Genomic DNA, 24,380 nt, shown 5'->3' with positions numbered 1-24,380 from the left:
ACATCGCACTTACCCTGTTTAAAAATGCTCATCTGGTCCTAATTTCAGTCTGAAATTGTTCACAAAAATATCTGGTAACTTGTAAAACTCAACTCCTGCTATGCTGCTGGCACTTGCTTGGAGCCTGGCATTGTGAGGGACCCACTCACTGTGCCAGCCCAGGGCACTCACCGCTGCAGCGGGCAGAGGGTGCATGCTCTGCCACCCTGGCCATCCTCTGGGACAAGCCCTGTCACAGCCACATATGCAGCTGAAGCACCATCTCCGTTCTCAAGTGTTTATTTTTGGAAACGAAGGAGGGACAGAGGGAGCCCAGCCTGACTTGCAGCTTCCAGATTTACTCAGGGCAGTCAGTATATCACATGCTGGCTTCTAAAGCACACAGTGCTGTCCCTTCCCTTCTGTTTCTGCCATCAGTGCTAAAAACAGCATTAACAACACACCCATGTCTTCTGCCAGGACAGTATCCTGTTAACAGGAATGACCATCACTCCACCTTAGGAATAGAGCAAATCCAGTGACACTCATCCTGGATCGCTCTACTCCAACAGATGGCAAGCAGCACTTGTCAGAAACTGCACCCAAAACACAAACAGAAAATAATTAGGCAGCTCAGCTGACAGGGCAACAAAGAAAGATACCTGGTTGGCCACAGCCACTGAGGAACCCTGGATAAACTGACAATAAAAACATATTGATCCATCCCAGAATGGCGCTGGAAAGAAGCCACCTGTGGCGGAAGGAAGGGATCTGCCACACGGAATAAACCAGGCTCAAAAGATTGGAGCAGTCCCTGCTTTGTTATTGATTGTGCTTCATTAACTTACAGCACCTTTCATTCAAGAATTTCAGCACACTTTGCTTATCCAGGCAAACCCATTTCCAAACAAAATTCTGAGAAAGAGAGGGTAAAAACTGCCCCAGAGATTTAATGTGGGCTTTTAGTCCTAAAATCATTCTTACTGGGAAGAAACAGATTTTAGTTACCAAGGGCATTCAAACAAAAGTTTAGCAGCTTGCAGTGGTGCTCTGCTGCAGTTTGGGGCTGAGCGGAAGGAAGCAGCTCCTCCAATAGACCTGCAAAGGGAGCTCAGGAAGGAAAAATTAATTACTGGTGCTGAACACTGGCCAAGCCATCAGACACAACACTTCTGAATCCTTAAAAAACTACCATGTGATTTTTCATGACCACAGATGGTCTGGAGCCTGGTAAAGTTTCTCAGCTAAAAAAGGCAATTTCAGCCTCACAGAGTCCTTGGAGAATGCGGGGCAGAGGATGGATGGGACTGGGCAACACACTCTGTCTTATCCCTGATGCCACAGGCTGCATTTTCAGGACTACAGGCAGAAGACAGCTTTGGGAACCACTAGTTTATCCCAGTGATGAGGACCAGTGGCACTGCTTGCTTAATGTGAGCGGGTAGCAGTTGGCAGAGAAGTAGTGATGAACGGGGGAGTGATGAAGGACATTTCCAAGGACTTTTTCTCCAAAAAAGCGACAACAAAAAGAAAGCTGGAAGATGATGACAGCAAAGATTGTGCCCTTTGGAGAAGCTTGCCAGCAACCAAGAGAGCCCTGGCATACTGAGCTGTCTCAGTGAGCTCTTCCAGTCGCTCTGACAAGCAAGGAGGAGGGAGCAGTTCCCAAAACACATGGTCAGGACTCAGGCTGCACCACAGCTTGGCTCCTGGCACTCTCTTTTCCATCTCAGAAATGCAAACAAGAAAATTCCTCCTGCATTCTGAGCTCTCTGGCATCTCCTGATGTCTGATCACAAGAACCACCATGAAGTAATGACTCCCCCCTAACAGGAGTCAGGCAAAGGGTGTCTCTGGAGCTGCATCCCTACACAGCACCCAGTAGTTTAGGCTCGGTTCTGGTCACACCAAGTTACACTGGGCTCACAGCTCTGTACAGAAAGCAGGGGTTGAGTTACATGCAGCAGGCAAGGGCAAAGGCATGGACAGCAGTGGGGAGCCCTTCCTCAGGCTCCTCTAAGTTTCTCCCTTTTGATGGTCAAATTTGGATAAGGAAAAACACTTCCACACACAGAGGTCCCTACAAAGACATCTTGTGTTTGTCTCTGCAAATGTGGCTGAGGTGGGTGTTTTCTCAAACTCCATTGCTGCCTCTGAGATGCTCTGCTGGGATGACAATCTTCTACTCCTCCAGCCTTCTTCCCAGATTTTGCCTTCATAAAACCTTCGTGACCACTTGGAAAACCCCCTCCTGGAAGCAACTTCCTTCCTTCCACAGATCTGCCCACCTGCAGCACCTGATTGCTGCTGCCAGGAACAAACACCCAGTGCTTTTGCAGAAAACAACATCCTCCTTTCAGAGCTGGGCCACAAACCCAAAATGCTGACAAGGGTAGATCCCACCTGTATAAACAGGCACTAGCAAAAATATGCTCCATAAAATATGGTCCATAAAATATGCTCCACAAAATATGCTCCATAAACATAAGCTTTTGAAACAGAGCTCTGTACCATGGATGAGTACAGAGAGTATTTATTTACCTATGGGTGTCAATTTACACCATAAATCTTTAAAAAAGGCACTGCCTGCTTTTTATGACATCTCCCCCTTTTCCTTGAAGCAAAACCATCCTGCTCACGGCAGGGTGGCCTCAGCAAATGCTCCAGTGGCAATCTCATGAAGACTTATAAACCATGAGCTGCCAGCACATGAGGCAGCAAGGCTCCTGTTCCATCTCAAGTGACCTTTAATGCAAATCCATTCAGTCCCCAGGATCTCAGAGCTCCCATGTCATGATGGCACTAAGAGGATGAAGCCTGAGACACACTGAATTCTTTTTGATGCTGCCAAGCCTGTTTGCTTCCTTCCCTGCCCCTTTGTTCTTTGAAAGCAGTTGCCATTCTGACACAGTATCTCCATCTGGCAGGGTGAATAAGCACCCAGAGCCATCAAAAAAATGAGTCAATATGACAGATTTAAAGAAGTATTGTGCGATTTCATTTCAAACTATGGGGATTACTTTTAAATAGCTGCCTTTAAGGTATTAAACCCAAGACGACAGCACGAACACAGGAGAGCCTGCAGAGCTCTTATCCCTGCTGTCCTTCTGCCACCAGCCAGCAGCTCCTGGTCCATGGTCACTGCTACAAACACTGACCTCCACCGTGCAGCTCCTGCTGAGGTTAGGAGCTGATCACTTAGGATCAGGCCACATCCCTAAATTTCTCTCAATTTTTCAAAGCTTACTGGCTATCCTCTGAGACCACCAGGACATCACACTGGCTAAGCAGGTGGAAGGAGGGGTTCAGCAGGGCACCCCAAATGTCCTCACACCAAGAGTGCTACATTTTGGATGAGAGCTTCTGCTCTGCTCCCCAAGAACAGAAATCATGACATGGGAAGCTAAGTCCCACTTTTGCAATGGAAAAGCCTGGAGAATCCTGTTTTCTGTCTGAAAAGGGAATGTCTGTCTCTCCTGCTGTGGGGAGGGCAGGCAATCAAGCATCTGCAGTGGTTTGTTTAAAACAGAAAATGTGGAAATGTAATACATGATAAGTACTTTATCTTCTGAGCCAGCAGGTCAGTGAGGACTATCCAACCCTGGTGCACCCTGATATCCCCACAACTGAAAGGCTGACCCCCTAAGGTTTATGAAATACTTGCGTTATCTATCCCGTGAGCATCTCACTTTCCTGGCAGCCTCACAAAGCCCTTCTCTTGGAGGTTTCTGATCTAAACCAAGGTCATTTGCAGTCCCAGCAATTAGCGTCACTACAGCAACACCACTGTGTTATACAAAGAAAGTTAATCTAGATTTCTAGCACTCAGTGTATTAAATGATTGCAAACAACATCTGATGATGCCTGACAGGCTCTTGTTATTAGGTTTACTCAGAACAGAAGTAAGTGTCATTCAGACCATGTCCTTCAGCATCTCAAGACTCGCCAGTGGCTAATACAGGCACAACCCTAGAGGTCTGAGTTTCTTCAGTGCCAAGTTACCTACCTGAATGCATGTCCCAGTGCACTCCTTGCAGAGGCTGCAGGACAAAGCCCATCTGCTCGCTGGGATATGGGAGATCTTTGTAATGGGTTCCATTTTTTCAGGACATCCAATGCTAACCTGGACACAAGATAGAAGACAAGCTGTAAATATTGGCTATGGTCCCAAATCTCTTGTAAGGAGGTGTCTATGGCAGTCTGAATGAGGAATATTTCTTATTCTTCTGGGTCAGCTGTCATTTGGAAGAAAACCCAAACCCCCAAAACCAGAAACAAATCTGGAAGACACAGAAGGAAAAATGTATGTTGGTTTTTCCTCTGCGTTAATTCCTCATCTGAGGTGTATCTCAGATGGGCATATGAAATTGGCTTTATTCTGCTCAAAGGTATGTCCCCTACCTCTATGACCTTGCACCCCAATTCCCTGCTCTCCCTTAACAGGGTGCCCCTTGGCTGCTAATTAAACACACATATAATAATGTGATATTGCTGGCATGATAATGCTGGCATTGCAGCTCTGGCACAGCTTGACGAGCCAAACTGCATTTGTTATTTAAACCACTAACGAACACTCTGGGCCAAGACCTGAAACCAGGACTGTGCCCAGACCTGAAACCAGGACTGTGTCCACCCAAATGTCAGGAGAAGGCTGGAAAATGTCTTACTTCAGGTATCCATAAGGCACAGCTAACGTGGACCCACTTTGTCCCGCTCCGGGTGGGCTTCAGCGCTCCCCCCCTCTTGGGGCACAGCAGACACTTGGGCTGAACACCGAGGGCGCAAGTCCGGCACAGCCAGCTCCCAATGGGGACCTTCAGGATGCCATAGCACGCCTGTGGAGACATGAGAGACAAGGGTGTCTTGGCTTGCAAAGCAGAATGTAACAAAAATTATGTATTCTATCACCATCTGTTAAAAACCAGGTGGAGCCATGTTTTTTATCTTTTGCACAACCCATCCTTCCTCCAGGGAGATATCTTCTGTTAGTGGCCCATTGAGTCCCACCGTGTGACTGATAAAATTACATCATTGCATTGGGAGATGCTCCACCCAGGATGAGGAGCCAAGCATTTCCTATCTAGACAAAATCTCAGATTTGGATTCCAGAGGAAAACCAGACCCTTCTACACTATTGCTGGACCTTTGGAAGAAAACTGCACCCTTCTACAAGACCACTGCTTCAACTGAACCACATCTGTCACCGCAGGAGGATGTAGCCACCATTTAATCACTGCTACCAACACCCTGACTGACAGGGTATCAGGTTGTATTCTGACTATCAGAGTTTTGGGTTTGGTTTTTTTTTGTATTACTGTCTTTTAATTCTTTTTTCTAGTAAAGAACTGTTATTCCTATTCCCATATTTTTGCCCAAGAGCTCTTTAATTTCAAAATTATAATAATTTGGAGGGAGGGGGTTTACACTGTCCATTTCAAGAGAGGCTCCCGCCTTTCTTAACGAACATCTATCTTTCAAACCAAGACAGAAGGTTAATCCAGCAGCCCAGGATGAACATCCTTGCAGACCGCCTCCAGCACTCCCACCTTTATCACTGTCACTGCATTCCAATAACCAACAGACTCAATGCCAAAGCCACAGACAGGGAGCTTAAGTTCTTCTTTCCTACCTTCCCTATTTTCACACGGATGCTCATGGCAGATCAGCGTGTCCTGGGTTTTAATTAAAAGCTAAGTATAAAAACGTGCTGTGCATCATGCCAAGCACCCGCCTGGCTCCTGGCTGGGGGTGAGCAGAGCCCCCACCACCAGCAGCTCTGCAGTGCTGACATCTGCCTGCTCATGCCCTGCCCATTCCTGACCCACAATGACTCGGAAAAGTAAGAAATGCTGTGCAGAGAAGTCTTCTGAGGTTACTGAGGTCTAAAAAGCCACAAGCCCATGATTGAGAAAGTTCTCCGTCTGTAACCACACTGGTTACAGACCCAGCACAACCCAAAGGGGAAGTAAAAATAACTATGGAAAGGTAAAAAGGGGAAGCCAATAGTCAAAAATGCAAATGAGATGAGAGGAACCAAAAAGGAAAATAAATCTTAAGGATAACACATCTAAAGGGGGCACAGACAAGCCCCAGCCAAGAGAGTGAGAACTGAAGGACTCAGGCTGCCCATGGAGCTCCCTGACCTGCTGTAGTAATGCAGGACACCGAGAAGCCAAAGTGTTTCATAAATATTTCTTTTCCGTACTTGGAGAAGAGCCAAATGATAAGCCATATCATATAATGATAAATACTTTCCACTTTGACCATAATTTATGACTGTATTAAACAGCTACTACTAAAACCAGACAGTTTTTAGCTGGCAGGTCCTGATAACTCACATTTAAAGGGTTTTCAGAGGGTGACACACTGCCTTGGGCACTAACACAGGGCTGTGTCCCTATTTAAAGTGAGGAGATGTAATTAATTCTACATCTAACTGCTCTGACATCCCTGCAGAAGGCAAATAGCCAGTGCTGACAAGAACTCCCAGCACTCATGACTGCAAATTGAGCTCAGGCATTCGCCAACTCCACTTCTTGAAGTTTACCCCCAAAAAGAATAGCGTTTTCTCCTGCTGCTGGAGGTCATTGTCACCACAAGTGACAGTGCTGCAGGTGGGGACAGGATCTGAAGGGGGCCCATGGAGATGTGTGAGTGTAGCAAAAGTACACCATCAGTCTTTAGCGGCCCAGAAAGACTACAATGTGACTTTAGGTTGCCCCAAATTACAAATTGACTCTGACAGTGGTTTCCAAATGGAAAAAGCCACTTTGTAAACAGGTTATAGAGGTAACAAGGAATTAAGAGAAGAAATATTATTGCTTCGAGTCTGCATAGTTCAAAGAGACTTAACTGTGTGTTTCACAGTGCCTCCAAATCTCATAGATAAATAATTCCTGGAACACAGTTTTATAAAACGTGTGATTAGTACCAGTCAAGAATCAGCCTGATACGTCCTAGCAGCAGAATGAACTGTCAGACTCATCTCAAAATCCAGGGGAAAGCAGGAATTATGACCAGGTGCCCATCCCTAGTAGACTCTTGGATCTTGGTTATTTATTTATAGCAATTTTAGAGCAGCTGAAGGTACAGTTCTGCTCCTGAGAAGCAAATACAGAGCTTTCATCCCAGACAAGGAGCAGCTCTAGAAACAAAGTGCATTATCAGCTAAACACACTCTTCCCAGTCCAGTAACAGGCAGAAGGTGCTCCAGAAATATGAAGCCAGAGGAATGCTGCATAGGAGCAGCACAGCTATTTTTATTGCTACATCTATTTGGGGTGCAACATCACTGAGAACAAGATGCCAAAAAATCAGGGAGGCTGCCAAGTCATAAACAAGCTTGGTGTGGTCCATGGAACAGAGGGCGGGTTCAGCCCTGTGCCCACACCAGGGAGAGGGAATTCAGAGATGATAGGCCCATGGCATGGTGGCCAGAAACTAGGTGGGATCATTCCCATGCTAAAAAAAAGTGTGATGTCGTCACAGAGAGAGCAATGAACTGTGATTTAGCAGCGGGGGGCACGGTTCCACCTTACTGACAATTTTAAAAGGACAAATGCATGTGCTTCTAAAAGCTTCACTTCATAAAAAAGCTTCACTTCATAAGAATTAAACAACAGCAAGCCTCATGTCTTGTGTTATGCAGATGAAGTGAGTACAAGGATACCACCTGGCACCAGAACCCACCACCCTGTGTCCTGAGCCCATTCCCAATGGGATGCAGGAGGACAAGGCACAGCTCTCGTGAAGCCCATGGCACCAGCACCCATACGGCCCCAGGAAAGTGTCATTCCCAGCAGGTTTTGGATGTGGTGCTGGCAAAAGCATGGTGCAGGTTGGATAACCATGATGCCATGTAACACCCCATACTGTGTCTCTGGACCTTGTGGCTCAGGGTGTAAATTGGGGCAGAGATTAAATCACAGGCAGCTTATGGGCTGGCACAGGGCTTAGGGCTGGACTTTGCTCCCTGAAAACAACTGAAAATCCCTCTTTTCTTTCAACAGCCTTGAAATCCAGGCTGCTACAACCCCTTCTGCAGCACTGGAGCTGCTGCTTAAAGTGGAGCCCATGGCTTCCCCTGAGTCCCTGCTGCAGGTCATGTAGGCTCACAGCCTGACATTGCCACTTGGGCTTGTTAAAAAAGAACCCAAGACAAAAAAAATACCCCCAACACAACCCTGAATCATTCTGGTATTTTGTGGAATCTGATTCACTGATGGAAACCATTCAAAACACCCACCTCCCACAACTATAGATATCTACAGTGCTCTCCCACCTCCAGGAAGCACTGATGGAAAAGCTGCCCAAAAGATGAGCAAATGGCTCTCTTTAGAACTAAAGAAACCCAAAACCGTTCACACAGAGGGTAAAGCCCAGGTGCTGCTGCTGCCATCCCAGCACCACAGAGCGCTTCCTCTTGAAGCATGACCAGTAAAACCTCCCTGGATCCACAAGGGACTCAGGAGACCCTCATGTGGCTGCCTTCCCCTTGTCAAGGTTTCCCCAAAAGCAGGAGGCTGACAGACTCCCCCCAGCAAGAGCTTCAAGCATTTGCATTCAATTCTAAAAATAAAATTATTTTCCTCCAGGCAGCAAAATAAAATGAAATCCCACGCTCACACAGTGGGGAAGTTGGGACAGAAATCCTAAGACAGGAGACTGCACTGGTAGAGCTGGAAGGTTCAACCACTCCCCAGATAAAGCAGAGGAGAAGGAAGCTGGGGGGTCTGTGCAAGCCTACCCATCTGGTGAGCACAGGACTGCAGACCCACATTCCACCCAGCCACCAGACAAGTCTTGCACACAGTGCTGGTCACTTGAGGGTGCTAAAGATCCCACCAGGGTTCAATAAACGGGGCAAAGAAGAACAAGTGTATGAAAGGATGAGGAGACATAAAATAAAATAACACAGAGACCAGAGAATAAGGAGGGAGGGGCCTCCTAGTTGAGTGTTTCTGTGGGCATTTATAAATGGTTGGGGGTAAGAGAGTAAGCAAATTAAGTCTGCTGTCTGCCAGCTATTCAAGTCCCCACTGCTATCCCCACTCCTCTGGAGCTTCACTTGAGATCCACGAGAAAAGCTTAACAGCTTCAGATGTGTCTACAGCAGCCCAGGGGAAGGGATGGGTGGGGAAGGGAAGAATCCAGAGGAGGAGGGTACCAGAGTGTGATGAGCGGAGCCAAGCACTGCCACCCCACCCTGCAGCTGGGCCTCACCTGGTGCACGCAGACGTTGCACTTGTCACAAAACACCATCTCGTTGCCGTCCTCCCCCTCTGGTGAGCGGCACACGTCACACACCACGTCCTCATCGTACTCAATGCCCAAGCCCTCCTCGGTCTCAATGGCGATGTTCATGTTCTCGTAGCACATGGTCTCCAGCTCCTCCAGCACTCGCTCCAGGGTGATCTCGTCCAGCTCAGGCTTTTCTGAAAGGCAGAAGGCAGAGCATGAAGGCAAAGCCACTGATGCAGCTCTGGCACAGGCGCCCACTCACCTTCGGGGAGCGTTTTGCCAAGGGCTGAGCATTTCAGATGGCAACTCAAGAGGCAAATCCACAGCGACGGTAAAAGCGGCGATTTGGAAATAACTCGGGATGCAGTTTATATTTCATAGACAGTAACAAAATATTGCTGCTGGCTGAGAGGAAGGAAGCCCATTCAGCTGAAGCAATGCGGATAATTGGGGCTGACAGTTTCAATGTTCAAGGAGACAAGTTTTGCAAAGATGCTTTCTGCAGTGAGGGCTCAGACAAGCTTTGGTAACACAAAGTCTGTGCTTTAACTGTTAAAACTGAAAACTGACCATTTTAAGGCAAACTAAACAAATATAAAACTGAAGCAAAAGGTAGAACCTGAGGATAAATGAGGGGTTTTTTTGTTTGGGTTTAGTGAAATCAGGAGGTCAGACCCAGGTAGGTCTGTCATTCTCCCCATACCAGGATCTTTAATGGAGAGAGGTGGCAGAGATGCTTTACCAGAAGTTTCTCCACAGAGACAACCAGGAATATAAAGTCAATAACCAGGAGACATTATTTAGAGCAGCAACCTCTAGGAGTGGGATACCCAGTTGCCTTTAGATGGGACATGCTGCTGCCAGCAGCTCTGCAGTCCCAAAATGGTGCCACGCTGAAGGCTGGTCCCAGAAGTGCTTCCTCCCACCTGCACACAAAGATCCTGGTGTGACAAATGCAAAGTGAGGTCACTCCAGGCAAGGAAAAAGTCTGTCAGGAGCAGGAGTGAGGTTCTCCATGAAGGGTTAGAGGCACAGTTAAGCCCCCATCACACCGTGTCTACCAATGAGCACTATTTCATCAGAGAAGAAGGCACAGGGACAACAGAATTACCAGCAGGATGCAATATAAAAACATTAGTCTTTGTAGATCATTAGTGTGAAATATCCACAATTGGCCAGACAGTGGAGGAGCCTGACCCAAAGTGCTGTCCACCCTCCTTGATGCAAAGCACTGGAAGAAAATACCTTATTTATGAGCAGAGACGGAGAAAAAAGGCTTGAGGAAGAAACCATTAGGAGCACTTCTAATTAAATGTTCAGTGAAAAATTTGGCATCCTAGTCATCTCTCAAGCTACAGTGTGATGTTCCTGCTCTGGGCTGAACCCCAGGGATGGCACTGCAGGGGTCCCAGCACCTCTGCTGGATGGGGCTGGCAGAGGCTGCATCTTTCCCCCCATAGCCACTGATCAACAGAAAAAACTCTGTCAAGGGGGAAAGCATCATGTAGGCGAGCTCAGCATGCAAACACACCATTGTCTGCCTTTTTAAGCTCTTCCCCAATGTTTCACTGGCACAGTTTCCCTTGGCTTGACAAGTCCCTGCAAACATCCAGCCTGGCATTTTACATGTCTATGTGGAGTCTGAGATACCATCTAAAACAGACAACACTGTTGCCTACCACAGCCCTTTCAAGAGCTGGAGCTGCTGTGCTGCAACATGCCAAGGAACCTGCTGATACCTGTTTGATTCCGGAGAAGCTCCAGCGATGGGCGCGGGATCTCAGTCCCAGGCTGGCACAGGCAGCTGTGGCCTCTGGAGCTCAGCAATGTAAAACATCCTGCATTAGCACAGTGAGTTCTGAGCACCAGGGCTGGGATGGAGCCACCACCTTGCTCTTGGCATAGTTCCAGTTGGATGTCATGGAAATATGGAATGGTTTGGATTGGAAGGGACCTTAAAGATTTTCTCGTTCCAACTCCCCTCCGTGGGCAGGGACAGCTTCCACTACATCAGGTGGCTCCAAGCCTTGTCCAAGTGCTCCCTTGGATACTTCCACAGACAGGGCAGCCACAGCTTCTCTGGGTAACCTGAGGGCCTCACCACCCCCATAGGGAAAAATTTCTTCCCAATATGTAATCTGAATCAGTTGTCTTTCAACTCAAAGACATCCCCCCTTGTCCTATCACTGCCCACATGTTACAAAGAAAGCCAGGGCATTATTTTTGCCTTACAAACACACAACCTGAGCTGCACTTGCTCAATGTGACTTTATGTGAGTATCAAACCAGTCCAGCAAAAATATTCTCTCTTGGTCAGGGTTTCAACTCCCAATCTGAGACTATGAGCCTGGGCTCTGGAGTGCCAGTCTGGAGTTACTCCACTCCTCCCAACTGTTCAGGCTCTGCTCTTCTGGAAAGCAAAACGATCATCAAAGTGTTCCCAGCGCTTTCCCCAACACACTTTCCAGAGCTGCCCAGTGCTCATGGGAGAGGGCAGGCAGAGAGTTTGCAGCTGCAGGCAGCATGAGGAAGGAAAGGGAGGGGGTTTTTCACAGGAACTGGACCTTGCCCAGGGTCAGGATCATGCTGGCATTGCCACTGTCCCACTTCACCTCCGGGAAGGAGTGGAAAGAAGCAGCACCCATCCCACCTCCTGAATTTTCCACGATCACCCGCTTAACCCTGGGAACAAAGTTCATGCTGATCCCAAAACTCCTGAGCCAGAGGGAGAGCAGCACCTCGGCGGGGTTCCCTGATCAGCCTCTGTGCCATGCAGCTGCTCCAGCATTCCATGGGGAGTATGGATCCGTCCCTCCCGCACACACACGCAGGCGCTCTCACTCTCCATTTAGGTGTAATTACATTAGGAATGCGTTTGCCAAGCATCATCCCGAATACCTCGGAGCTTATTGAATTGACAATTGCACTTGATGGGGATGAAGCGATTAATCGTTTATGAAACACTTAACAATGGGGCCTGGGGGTGAAGTGCTTTTTCCGTTTGTGCTCCATTTATCTTCCTCTGTATCACATGAAGTTTGTGCTACTAAACTCCATTCATAAAATTGTCCTCTTTTAGGCCACAAAAACACTCTCTTTATTGATCATGGCCAGCTAAACAGTAAACAAAAAAATTCTCCACCAAAACACTCCCCTGTGTATGTGCACAACTGACACTATTGCTGTCCCCAGAGAAGGAAAGTAAAGACGTAGACAACTGATCTTGACTACAATGAACTAATCCATTGATGTCCACATTCGGGACCATCACCAGGTCAGCAGACTCTACCTGCTGACCAAGAGAACAGTATTTTAACCTGGTTAAGGTGTGCCAAGGTCTTAGGCAAAAAACCAAGTTTTTCTGAGCCCCCACAGAAGGCAGCAGTGATAGCCATAAACTTCTTCAGTTTCAGTCTGGAGGGACACAGCAGAGGTGAGGCTTCAATGCAATGCCAGTATAATCCCAGCTATCTGGAGCCACATTCAAACACTGACACAGGAGGAATATGTCCCATCACTCCTTCCAGAAGGCCACTCACATCCTTCCTTTCGCCATTAACACTGATGATGGGTTTTGATGTGGCCACCTATCCTCCTTGGAACACCCCGGTATCGCCCCACAATGGGAAGGGCTGCAATCCAGGGAATGCTGCCTCCCATGGCATCTCACATGAGAAAAACTGTCCCCTCCTGGCACAGGGCAGGATGCTGTGGGGTAGCACCTTCCCAGCTACAGGAAGCACCAGAAAATGCAACTTGATTCAGAAATGGAGAAGTGACAGATGATGATGCACTACAGGAGGTCTCCAGATCTGACTCATGAAAAGAAAACATGAAGGAACTTTGGTCCAAGCAAAAGAGCCTTCCCTGTGTATCTGCATCAGGGTCTGCCATGATCCCTGCATGCCCATCATCTCACGGGGCTCCCAAGGGACCCAGCCCAACTCAACACAACTCAGCCCTTACAACTGCCCATACAGCACCTGAAACACAGCACTTTAATGCTATCCCAAAGGAACTGGGATCACTGGGCTGCAGCCACAGCCCCGTGCCTGGGAGAAGTAACGGGCACATTCCTTTACACAACGCTGCCCTCCGTCATCATTATTCCTGTAATATCATAATTTATGTGGCATGAAGGAGCAATATTCTTCTGCTAAATGAATTCTCAGCTACTCCTTGTTGTGGTATGAGCCAACTCACTGTGAGAGGAGGAACAAAATAGCTGGAGAGCCACCTTTCACAAAATAGAGACCTATTTCTGACTGAACTGTGCTCCACTAATATCAATTTACTGAAACAATAAATCCTTTCCCCCTGTGAAGAATACCTGGAGATGGAAACAGCTCATGAACAAACAGCTATCAGGACTGCAGGCTGTGCCATTCGCTGATTCACAGATTATAAACCTACTTTTCGGGAAATACATATATATAAAAATAAGAAATTATAATAAAAAAGGGAAAGCAATTGTGAGATGATGTAGGTTTGTCTCTGACTGTCTTTGAAAACCTGAGGTAAAAGAATGACAGGTCCCTGATGGGATGGGGTGTTAACACATGGTACAGGGACCACAGACTCCAGAGATCTCCTTCCAGCTTACTGGCCCTCCAGCTTGCCCAGGGCAAGCCACTTCAAACCTGCCTGCTTTGGCACTCGTGGGGACACCAGCCACTCTGCCCCAGGCTGACTGTCCCCCTGGGCATCCTTCAGAGACATCAGAGGATGACAGCCAACCACCTGAACACCACACCAGACTACCTGGGACTCTCACAGCCACTTTCAGCCCACCACCTGCAGACACCCAGCCCTTGGAAGATGCAGCAATCGTACATTAATCTTTTATCAATGCTGTTTATAAACAGACCCTGCATGTAAAGTGTGACCAACGCAAAAATAGTGAACTGAGCATCCACAGGGAAACCTCCAGACATTTTGTTACAAACACAGCCTGCTAATGCACTTAAAAGATTTACATGAACCAATTATCACCCTTTCTGCCACCCACTGACATCAATTATTGCTCAAATTTAAGATGATGACAAAATGTTTCAGAAGTCACTTCAGAAGCTGCTGCCTCTCTGCAGCAATGCTTGGCTCTGACAGGGCTGTCCTAGAGCACTCCTGATGAAAGCCTCCTCACTGCATCAGCAGCAGCACTGGAGCATTGCTGGAAACTTCCACAATTACCGACAGGAATTTATGGCAGCATAACAGTGACTTGGTGTAAAAACTGATCGTGCTGAAAATGTGGAGGGAAAATGTCTTAAGAGTCTCCCACTCATCTCCAACCCTGCCAATCTATTAATACAGCACATACAAACAATTAACACATTCATTTACACATTGTATTGATTATCTGTATCTCTAAGGAGCTAAATAAGCTCAGCTCTGTGGCTTGTGGTGTTTTACAGAGGGAATAGCTTCAAACTGACAGAGGGTAGGGTGAGATTGCATATTCGGAAGAAATTCTTCCCTGGGAAGGTGGAGAGGCCCTGGCACAGGTTGCCCAGAGAAGCTCTGGCTGCCCCATCCCTGGAAGTGTTCAAGGCCAGGTTGGATGGGGCTTGGAGCAACCTGATCTAGTGGAAGTTGTCCCTGCCCACAGCAAGGGGCTTGGAATGGGATGAGCTTTAAGGTCCCTTCCAAACCAAACCATTCTGGGATTCTATCCTGGGGCAGTCCAGTGGGACAGTGGGACATAGACACACATTGGTCAGTGGCAGCTGTTTGGAAACAGGCTCTGCCTGGGGAGTGCCAGCTTGCTGCCTCAGGGTGAAAAGGGGCTCCCAGAATCCCAAAAGGATACACAGTGAGATGGGAGCAGCCTCAGAGTGTGACACCCAGGACTGCCAGAGAGGGAAGCAGCCGCTCTGTGAGGACCAGAACTGACAGCAGTCTCTGCTCCACTGAGCACATCTTGCCCGGGGTACTCCACTGACTCCAGCTTATTTCACATCCACTTGATCGATATCACCTCCACCAAGGGAGGTATCATCTCATTAGTACACAGACATATCTCAAGTATGCAGCGATGAATTCCCCCCAGAGCTTCAAAAACAATCCATGTGACCTTTGCATGTTCCTGCCACAAAATACCAGGAACACCTCCAGCTCCCAAGATAGAAGCTGTGGTGGGCATATGTGAGCAGAATACACCATATGGATTAAGTCAAGGGAATACTCAGAAACTTTGACTCTGCCTTCAGCACAACTGATTCCGACAACAATTTTAGCAATTTCTTGAGGATTTTCTGTGTGTTTATGAAGTGCCAATCACTGCAAAAGGATCTTTAAGCCTTGGTCTTTGAAGTCTCTCTAGCTCCACTCTTACAATAGCTTTGAATTTACCAGTGATCACAAAATACAGCATAAAATGTTAATATAAAAATGAAGACTTATGGCATGGCTCCTGTCTAAAAGGACAGGCATGTGCTGCCTGGAGTGGCATGGACATTAATCTGACTCCATTCAGTCTTCTTCAGAGCCACTTTTTTTACTATCTCATATTGCAGCAGCAACAAATAAAACGCTTAGGCATGCCTAAATACTGACTTCATCTCTAGCACACAAAGGTGCTTTAAACAGCAACAACTACTGAGGCATCTTACTGGGGGGTTTAAAACTATTTAAAGCTGTTTTACGTTTGAAACTTTTGCTTTTCATGTAAAACCTTTGCTTTCTAGAGTAATTCCACTTAATTGGGAGAGGAGTCAGCAGGCAGAATGCAGAGAGATGCAACTATCTGGAGGTTTATCTGATCTTGGTGATAAAATTCCATCCCTGGGGTGACCTAAAAAGGACTGGAAAAGGCATGTGCTGTGTGCTACGCGGACCCACGAAAGGCGAGCTGGATGATCTCATAGGTGTTTTCCAGTTCTCCTCCCTGTACATCCTCAGGAGCCAGTCAGAGATCAGGATCCTTCTCTGTCATTAAATATTTTGGGAATGACATATTGTGCCCCTGCACAGCCCAGTAACAACAGTTCAGCCAAACACCCATGAGGAATTTAAACTCCTGCCTGCCTCCTAAATTAATGCTGGGAGATAACTCCTGACTCCTCTGAATGGGAGGAGAGGCTGCCATTCTCTCATTAAGTCATGTTAATGATCTTGGGAGATTAGCAAAGCAGGTTTGGAAATCTCAGCGAGTCATTAACGGTGTCATTAATGTCAAGGGCTTCCGGGAGAAAGTGCTATTTATGGACTGCCTTTGGACCAACCCAGGCAGCAGCAATCCAGCCTTGGGTGGTGAAGGGCACCCAAATCCCACCCTGGCTTTTCCCATCTGGGAAGCAGAGGGAGCTAAGCCCCTGCTCTGGCCAAGCCCAGGAGCTAAGCAGCAACAGATTAGCTACAACAGCTTTCCTCTATGAGCACCCAAATCCCATCACTTCCACAGGCAGGAAGATGCATCCCCTCAAAGCAACCTGATAACCTCCAGCCTCCACAGTAGGCATGGCAGCCCTAGATAATGTGACCATGGTCCTGCAGCCAGGAGCATCAGCTCCCATCCCACTTCTCACTTGCCAAACCCCCAGCTCCCTGAAGTATCAGGGATGGGGTATTAATCAAAGCCACATCTTTTCCTTTCCAAGTCACTGGAAAAGATGTACTAGGCCTTGCACTGCTAGAGAAGTTGGGAGGACTAGGGGAGGGGGCAAGATACCAGAATCTATTGAGCTGAAGCTGTATCCGTGGTGGATTTCACATGCCAAGCACTGGTTTTCAAAGCTAGTGTCTCCCCAGCAAATTTAAGGCTCAGCCAGTAATGACAGTGCTCCCTCAGCGACAGGAATGGGCTGGAGAAGCAGGTGATGGGCAGTGGTGCTCTCGGCACTACCACTGCTGAGATCACCTCGGTCCTTATCACCCTCTAGAGTTGGTTATGGCAGGAAGGCTCAAGGGCTTCCTCAAATTCTATGGTTTCATCCAGCTGAGTCCTGGACAAACATCTCCTAAGGACACCCCTTGGAAAAGGTGACTGGCTGATAAATGATGAGATGGAGGGATAAAAACGCAGCTTGCTCAGAATGGCCGAGGGTCAGCAGCAAAGCACTGTCTGTCTCCTCACTTGGGACTCCCTGGCATGCTCAGGTGCCAGTCCACTCACATGCCTGCAAAGAGCAGGGGTATGGCTGAGATGAAGCTCAAGTGCCCCTCCTAAACTCAACTCACTCCCAAGGCAGCGCTGCTGGAGAAGCCACCACTCTACCTCAGCACTTGCGGGTTTGGCACACACCAGCCCAAAGGTGACATGGGGACAGCCAGCTCCTGTCTGGCCTGGGGCAGGGACCTTTCAGTTCCCTCAACCTTCCATCACACATCTGGACATTGCAGTTGAAACCTAATACTTTGAAGAAATAATAAAGCAAGGCAAATTTAATCCAGCTGAGCTGGAGAAGACAGATCTCTGCCACTTTATTTCTAGAGGCTTATGAAATACACACAAGGGGTAGTGGAAATAGAGACAACCCTTCTTTGGTGCTCAGAGACACTTCTGATGGCCATGCAGCTGTGGAGATGGCAAGGGAAATGCAGCAGGGGATACAGTGAAGGCACAGTGAGGTCAGAATGATGCTGAGTATGGTAGAAGGTGGTTTCTTGATGCAGCAACAGCAGCTGGCGCAGGGTTAGGAAGGGTGGATCCTCTGTAAAGTACCTGAGCAGGACTGAGGCACTTGGTTTTATCCAGTAGCACCCTCTGCTCTGCCCAAGGACCTCACTGGAGCTGCCAGTGCCTCAAAACGTGCATGTACTAATGACAGAGCTGATGCTGCTAATACAGGACCAGCTAATGAGGGCAAAACTGACTTGTGATTTCTCTGTGATGCCACAGGTTCCAAAACATTGAGATTATGGGAAATCCAACATACAGGAGGATACCTATACCAGATAATCAGACAAATGTGAAAGCAGCTTCTACAACCTTCTCAAGGTCATGGTAACAAAATTTCATTGTAAATCATGAGTACACTAGAAGGACAGATCTTCCAAAACCAAGATCAGACAACGTCATGGCCAACTTCTGAACTCGCCTGTGCTCCATACAAGCTTATTGAACTGCATCCTCTTGACCTCATTCTGAATCTTGCTGTACCCCTCAACCAGCTGCCTGTGAGAGCCAGCACAACCCTCCTATTCTGCAGTGCACTATCCGATCTGCTCAAGCACCTGGTAAAATCCTTTTCCCCACTCTTGAAAGGCCTTTTGCCCCCAGGGACTAACCCTTCATGGAGGCACACTTAAGCCTTCACTGACCTCACAAGGTGAATGCCTTATTGAGGGCTTACACTTACCTGCAAAGCAGTAGCCAGACCACAGCAACTCTTCCTTAACAAGGACTGGAAAATCCCTCCACTGTCTGGCAGGACTACATACCCATAGGTAGCCCAGCAGACCATGCACTAGTGCCAATGGTCAAATTCCAAGTTCAGGTACTTGCACTCAACCAAAATGCACTAAAGGTTTTGAAGAATGTGATGTAACAGCAGTAATGAAGGCAATGTTATGCTGTGGTATCTAGAGATGCCTGGAACAGGAAACAATCAGGACCAGCATTTCTGACTTTTCTTCTTCAAGGTCTTTAGTTCCACATACTGAAGGTCCACTGTGGGACACCCAGGCCAGAAAGACAAAAAAAAAAAAAACAAAGAGCAATACTCACCCATCTCCTTAAGCTCCATGTTAACCAGCTCCAACCAGCAGGCATCGAGCTCGTCCAGGTCATAGCGGCTCATTCCTTGCAAGTAAGTCCTTGTAGCTTCTGAAATTTCAGAGCCAGGCAGGTTGCTTGGTGAGACCTGTGAAAGCGAGCTCTCCAGCTGGGGGATGATCCTGGAAGAAAAGAAGGGGAGGCTGAGAAAGAGCTACAACCTAGAAAAATACTGTTTCTTGTCAGACCACACTGGGTACCCAACTCTGTGAAGGAAAGCAAAGCCACTGCACCTGAAGTCAGCCCTTGGGCCAGTACTGACAGCCCCAGCAGAGCAACTACAGGAAGAGTGTTCCCATTCATCTACAGAAATTAACTCTTTACACGAGAAAAATGAGGTGCAAAGGAGATGATCCAAGTACTGACAGCAAGTCCCCCAGCCATTAACTCCTCCACCAACACCTCCAGTGTGCCATACACTGCAGTGCCACAGCCACACCATGCTGGGCAGCACTTTGGCACATCTGGTATTGGAGAACATCCCATGGCAGCCTGTGAGATTTGTTCTGAGTGCTCTCTAACCACAACCACAGGGATGGGGAGAGGAGCTGCCTCATCTGCTGACAGAGAGCGACCAGGCACTGGCTGTCAGCTCTTCTGCTATTACTTGGCAGCTCTGCAGCAATATGCATGATACTTGCCATGCACATGTCAACAGTGTCATGCCTAATGACATGCAAGCAGAGGACAAGCTGGAAACGAGAAGCAGGCTGTGGTGCCAGCTGACAGGTCTCGGTGAAGTTGGGAACAGGAGCTTGCTGAAGTATTTGCACAGATATTCCTCCCCTGAATTCCACCTGGCACAGATGTCAAGTCAGAAAGATGCTGCACAGAAACAGCAACCAAACATCAACTTGCAGCACCTCAGCCCCTTCCAAACAGCTTCTCCCCATGCAAAGCTGGAGGACTGAGCCCCGCTCTTGCACCAGTGGTAGACAGGAAGGCCGCTGATCCCCAGAAGACTTTTATCTGCCTTCTGTCCTGATATGTCAGAGCACCAAGTGCCTTGTGCTCTGTGATGTGTCTGGGGCAAAGCCATGGTGTCCATCACATAACCAGATGAATTGTGGTACCAGATGCTCCAAGATCTGTACGTGCCAAGGAGAGACACTTGAGCCCAGCTGTCCTTGGGAATGAGACCCTACCTGCCTTGCACAAGCTCTGGAAGGAAATCTGTGGCAGGGCAGGACTGACATCTAAAGAGCTCCCAAATCCCTAAAATCAGAGAAGCACAGAATAGATGGGTTTGGAGGGAGCCTTAAAGATCATCCAGTTCCCACTCTCCCCACCATGGGCAGGGACAACTTCCACTATTCCAGGTTGCTTCAAGCTCCATCCAGCTTGGACACGTCCAGGGATGGAGCAGTCAACAGCTTCTCTGGGCAACCTGTGCCAGGGCCTCACCACTCTCACAGGGAAGACTTTCTTCCTAACAGCTAATCTAAATCTGCCCTCTGCTAGTTCAAAGCTATTCCCCCCCCTCTAGTCACTACACAGCCATCTAAAAAGTCCCTGTTCAGCCATTCTTGTAGCCCCTTTAGCCACTGGAAGATGCTATTAACAAAAAGATAAAGCAGGAGCTGCTGGTATAACATGCATTGGTTCATGTCAGATCAAACTTCTCCTTCTCAAGAACCCAAGTCCAAGGTCATCCCTGCACAGAAACAGAACCTTGGCGCGGGATCAGACAGGCTGGGCACAGCCTTGTTACAGGGAGAAAAAAACAGTCCTGCAATGAACACTTGGGTTGGGAAGAGCTGCCTGAGCAGGCATGAGGTCAGGGCCATAAGCTTTCAATAAGCTGAGTTACACAAGCTGCTCACTCAACAGCCCCTGCAACAGGTGATGCTCTGACACTGAGCCAGCCATGGATGCTCAGGATGGCAGGAGGAAAGAGCTGCTATTTTTACCCTGGCATAAAACTGCAAAGATTTATGCTCTGTGTACATATCAAAAGAACATCCTGAACAGGTCATTTACTGTATTGACAGCACTGAAATGCACTCGGTGTGATAAGGATGCTGACGTGACTGGAGCAATCCCATGGGGTTATCTCAGTGCATACAACACTGCCCGCCAAGAGCAGTGTGTGTGGGACACAGCACCTGCCTGAGCCCGGGCCCATCCACTCCCACCTGGGCACACAGCCTCCACCTCCTTTCTGCAGAAATCTTACGGAGAAGTTTTGCTGAACCTGATGCTCAGAGACAGGAGAAAAGTGACTGTACCCTTGAGTCATGTACCCACCTCCCCAGTGCATCGCCCTCACCACAACCTGGATTCATGCTTAGACTCTCAGGTCCTGGCTTTGTACAATCCCTGGTGATGCAGAGATCACAGGGAGCCCGGGGGCTCACTGATGATAACAGCTCCACCAGCACTCAATGTCCAGCTTTTTCTGACACTGTAATTAAATACAGCTTGCTTTGGTTTAATGGGAACTGGCACTTAAAGAGTGACATTTTGCTTCTCACCACATCACTGATGATGAAGATCAAGTTAATGAAGACACAAACATCTAACAAGCTCACCAGCACTCTGTTAAAAGGTTTGAAAAGTGCCAGTGCAGTAATGGCAGGTGCCTCTCCCCATCTGGGAACACAGGGATCAAGGAGGGATGATCAGGTGCTGCAGCATTCAGCAGTCACTTTTCTACAAGGAATAAGTATTAATATGAAAAGTATCAATCATCTTAAAAGGATCACTAAACTTTACTTTTGAAGTTTCCTCCCCATAACCCCATGCTGATCTGACAGCATGGCCTGGGATCCCTTGGAGTTAATTCAGGCTCGGGGATGCTGGGACATGTTTGTGCCATTTTTTCACCATTTCAAGTATCCAATTTCAAATATCAGTAAACAAAGAAGGTCAAAAATTAAGAAACTGAAATAGCTGCTAAATTATTTTTTATACAGTGAGAAGTTTGTATAACCCTATGAAGACCTGCTGGAAGCTTGGTCCAGATCAACTCCCTGACTCATCTGCAGCAGTTACGTATTTCAGCTAAACACAAAGGTTTTATGGCTTGCAAACAATTCAGCAAACACTAAGAGAACCTGTGCCTGTTCCCAGGAACACTCCTCCCACCCTGAGGGGAGCTGGAGCCTGCCAGATGCTGAGGCTCCCAAGCCTCTCAGAAGACCAAGCAGGATGCAATGCCCAGAGGTGCACAGCCTCCCACTGATTCCTGGATTGCTTTGGTGAATAAAATCACGTTCCTGAAAAGCAGCCCAGTCCTTCCCAACACATGCTAACACACCTGCAAAGGGCTTCTTGGTGCTGAGATATAAAGACAGATCAGTGACTGCAGTGACAGTGCCTTAGGCTCAGAGGAACTCTGGAAGGAAGAGATCCTACAGTTTAAGACAAGAGAGCAATCCTTTGGGAAAGACCATGCCCTGCCTCAAAGCAATACAGGAAACAGACCAAGCTGGGCACCCTTCCTCACCTTCAACAGCTTCAAGAAACTGGAGCCCAAAAAGCTGCAAGCTTTGTGCTGTCCAAACACTGCAGCAGAGACATAGCAAGAAAAAGGGAACAAAGCACAGAGGCTGCCCTCACCATCCGTCTCCTGCTGGGCTCCAAGAGCTGGGAATGTCATCAGGCATCAAGGTTCCCCTTTTGTGCAGGGACAAGTCTTAATCCACTGGGAAACCACATTTCCAAATAGCTGCTCGGTGGACAAAGGAATACTGGGTGATGAGGAGTCTGCACATGAAACACCAACCCACCCAAACTCCCTGCACCATCATGACAAAGAATCACAGAGGCAAACCCTCCAGACCATTCACAGAAGCTCAATTACACAGGAGGACCATTTACTCCTTTAATTTATGCAGCCAGCCAGGGATACAGTGGTTTTTTTTTCAATTCTGTATCAATCAAAGGCCCTGTTAACAAAGGGCTGAACATTGGGATCAGCCTGAAAATCACAACAAACCTGAGGCCATTACTCTGAAAGTGGGTCTCAAGGGCACTTGAGGAAAAGGAGTAAGTGGACCCCAACACTCTTGAGGATCACATCTATCCCTCGAGAAGATTACACAGCAATAAAACATACTCAGCAAATTCCCATGGCTAATCATCTCTGTAAACTGAATGCTTCACTTGGCTGAAGGCAGAAGAAATTTTTTTCTATATGCTACCTTTTAATATATCAGACAGAAATAATTAAACCTGCATAGTATTTCTCATCTAAAAATACTTACTTTCATTACGACAAAGGCTTTAGTCAGTCATCTTTTCTTTACCTCCATTCCAGTCTAAATTAGTCCGATGTCCATAAATAAGTCAGCTTAGGAAAGCCAGTGGAAAGCTATCTCTGCTGGACACCTTCAGTGGATGCTGTTACTGCTACTACTGCCAGCTCTGCTCATGGGGGTATTCTCTTGAGGCACACAACAGCTTTAAAAGGGCAATTTAAAGGGATGATTTTCACTTTCTGTTTATTAAAACAGTATCTAGTAGGCCATTTGGACTGGATGCCCCATTTTCTTATGAACTTAAGCTAAGAGATTTCATAGATGTTATTGCCTCTCAACAGCAGAGTAGAATTTAAGTTAGAAAAAAGTGCCTCAAATATAAGGGCGAAGGATGGGGCTGGAGATAGTGGATGGTCACAGTAATGAGCCACAAGCCACACACAAGGGTTTGTAACCCTCAGCATACCCACACCCAGATTTACTGACCATGTTACTCCAACTTCTCGTATTTTTATGGCTTCTAGTAAAGGCTATAAAACCATGAGCCAGAAACTATACTCCCAAAGCTGGGTTCAAAGATGAAAGGGAATGCCAAGAAGAGAATAAATGTTTAGATTTTAAATTAACTGGCCTGATGTTCAGACCTGCAAGCAAGCTGGCCTGACCAGCTGGATGAGGTTCAAAAGCGTCCTTAGGATCCAGGTCTTGGTGCTAACCAGACTCTGTTAACACATCCTCTTGTGGATGGAGAAGAAAGGGCTGGAAACAGCTGGTTCCAGAGAGGGAGGAGAGAGGTGACACAGTGTATCTCAACAGGCCACTGTCACCAAATCCTTTTATGCTAAAACAAACAAGAACCTGAGTAGAATGACATGGCACTGCCAGCACCAATTTGTGCAGAAAATAAACTATTTGCAGTATTTCCTTATTGGCTGCTGGAGACAAAACCCATTCAAGATTTGGCAACAGCTTCTGAAAATCCATGAAAATTCATCATATATACATCAACAGAGCAGCCATGAGAAAGGGAACCTATGGGTCTGGGAAGGGGAACCTGTGATGGCTGATGGCCTGATCTGCCTCTTATTTTGCATCATTTGTAGGCCATCTTCATGGCAGGGGCTGTAACAAGCACATTCCTAGCAAAAGAGGTCGACAGAGGGAACTTAACATCAACCCTTCCCGTGTACATGCATGCCTGAGCAAGCAGCTCAGTGGCACCGTGCAGTTTGTCCTCACTGTTG

At 47.5% G+C, this 24,380-nt stretch overlaps 1 protein-coding gene across 2 annotated transcripts in view; it reads right to left on the bottom strand.

The window, feature by feature from the left end:
* JADE2 (jade family PHD finger 2) overlaps positions 1–24,380 on the bottom strand; it is a 72,212-nt gene that overhangs the window by 17,193 nt on the left and 30,639 nt on the right. For both annotated transcript variants that reach the window (XM_033072895.1, XM_033072897.2), the window contains exons 5-8: positions 18,887–19,056; positions 9,202–9,413; positions 4,647–4,814; positions 3,986–4,102 (exon numbers count right to left, since the gene is read on the bottom strand). In XM_033072895.1, the coding sequence (XP_032928786.1) occupies positions 3,986–4,102; positions 4,647–4,814; positions 9,202–9,413; positions 18,887–19,056 (667 nt within the window). The remainder of the gene's footprint in view (positions 1–3,985; positions 4,103–4,646; positions 4,815–9,201; positions 9,414–18,886; positions 19,057–24,380) is intronic.

Source organism: Catharus ustulatus, chromosome 15, assembly GCF_009819885.2.
Source record: "Catharus ustulatus isolate bCatUst1 chromosome 15, bCatUst1.pri.v2, whole genome shotgun sequence".
Taxonomy (NCBI): domain Eukaryota; kingdom Metazoa; phylum Chordata; class Aves; order Passeriformes; family Turdidae; genus Catharus; species Catharus ustulatus.
The sequence above is the reverse complement of the archived record's forward strand: the minus strand, read 5'-3'. Positions and strand labels throughout refer to the sequence as shown.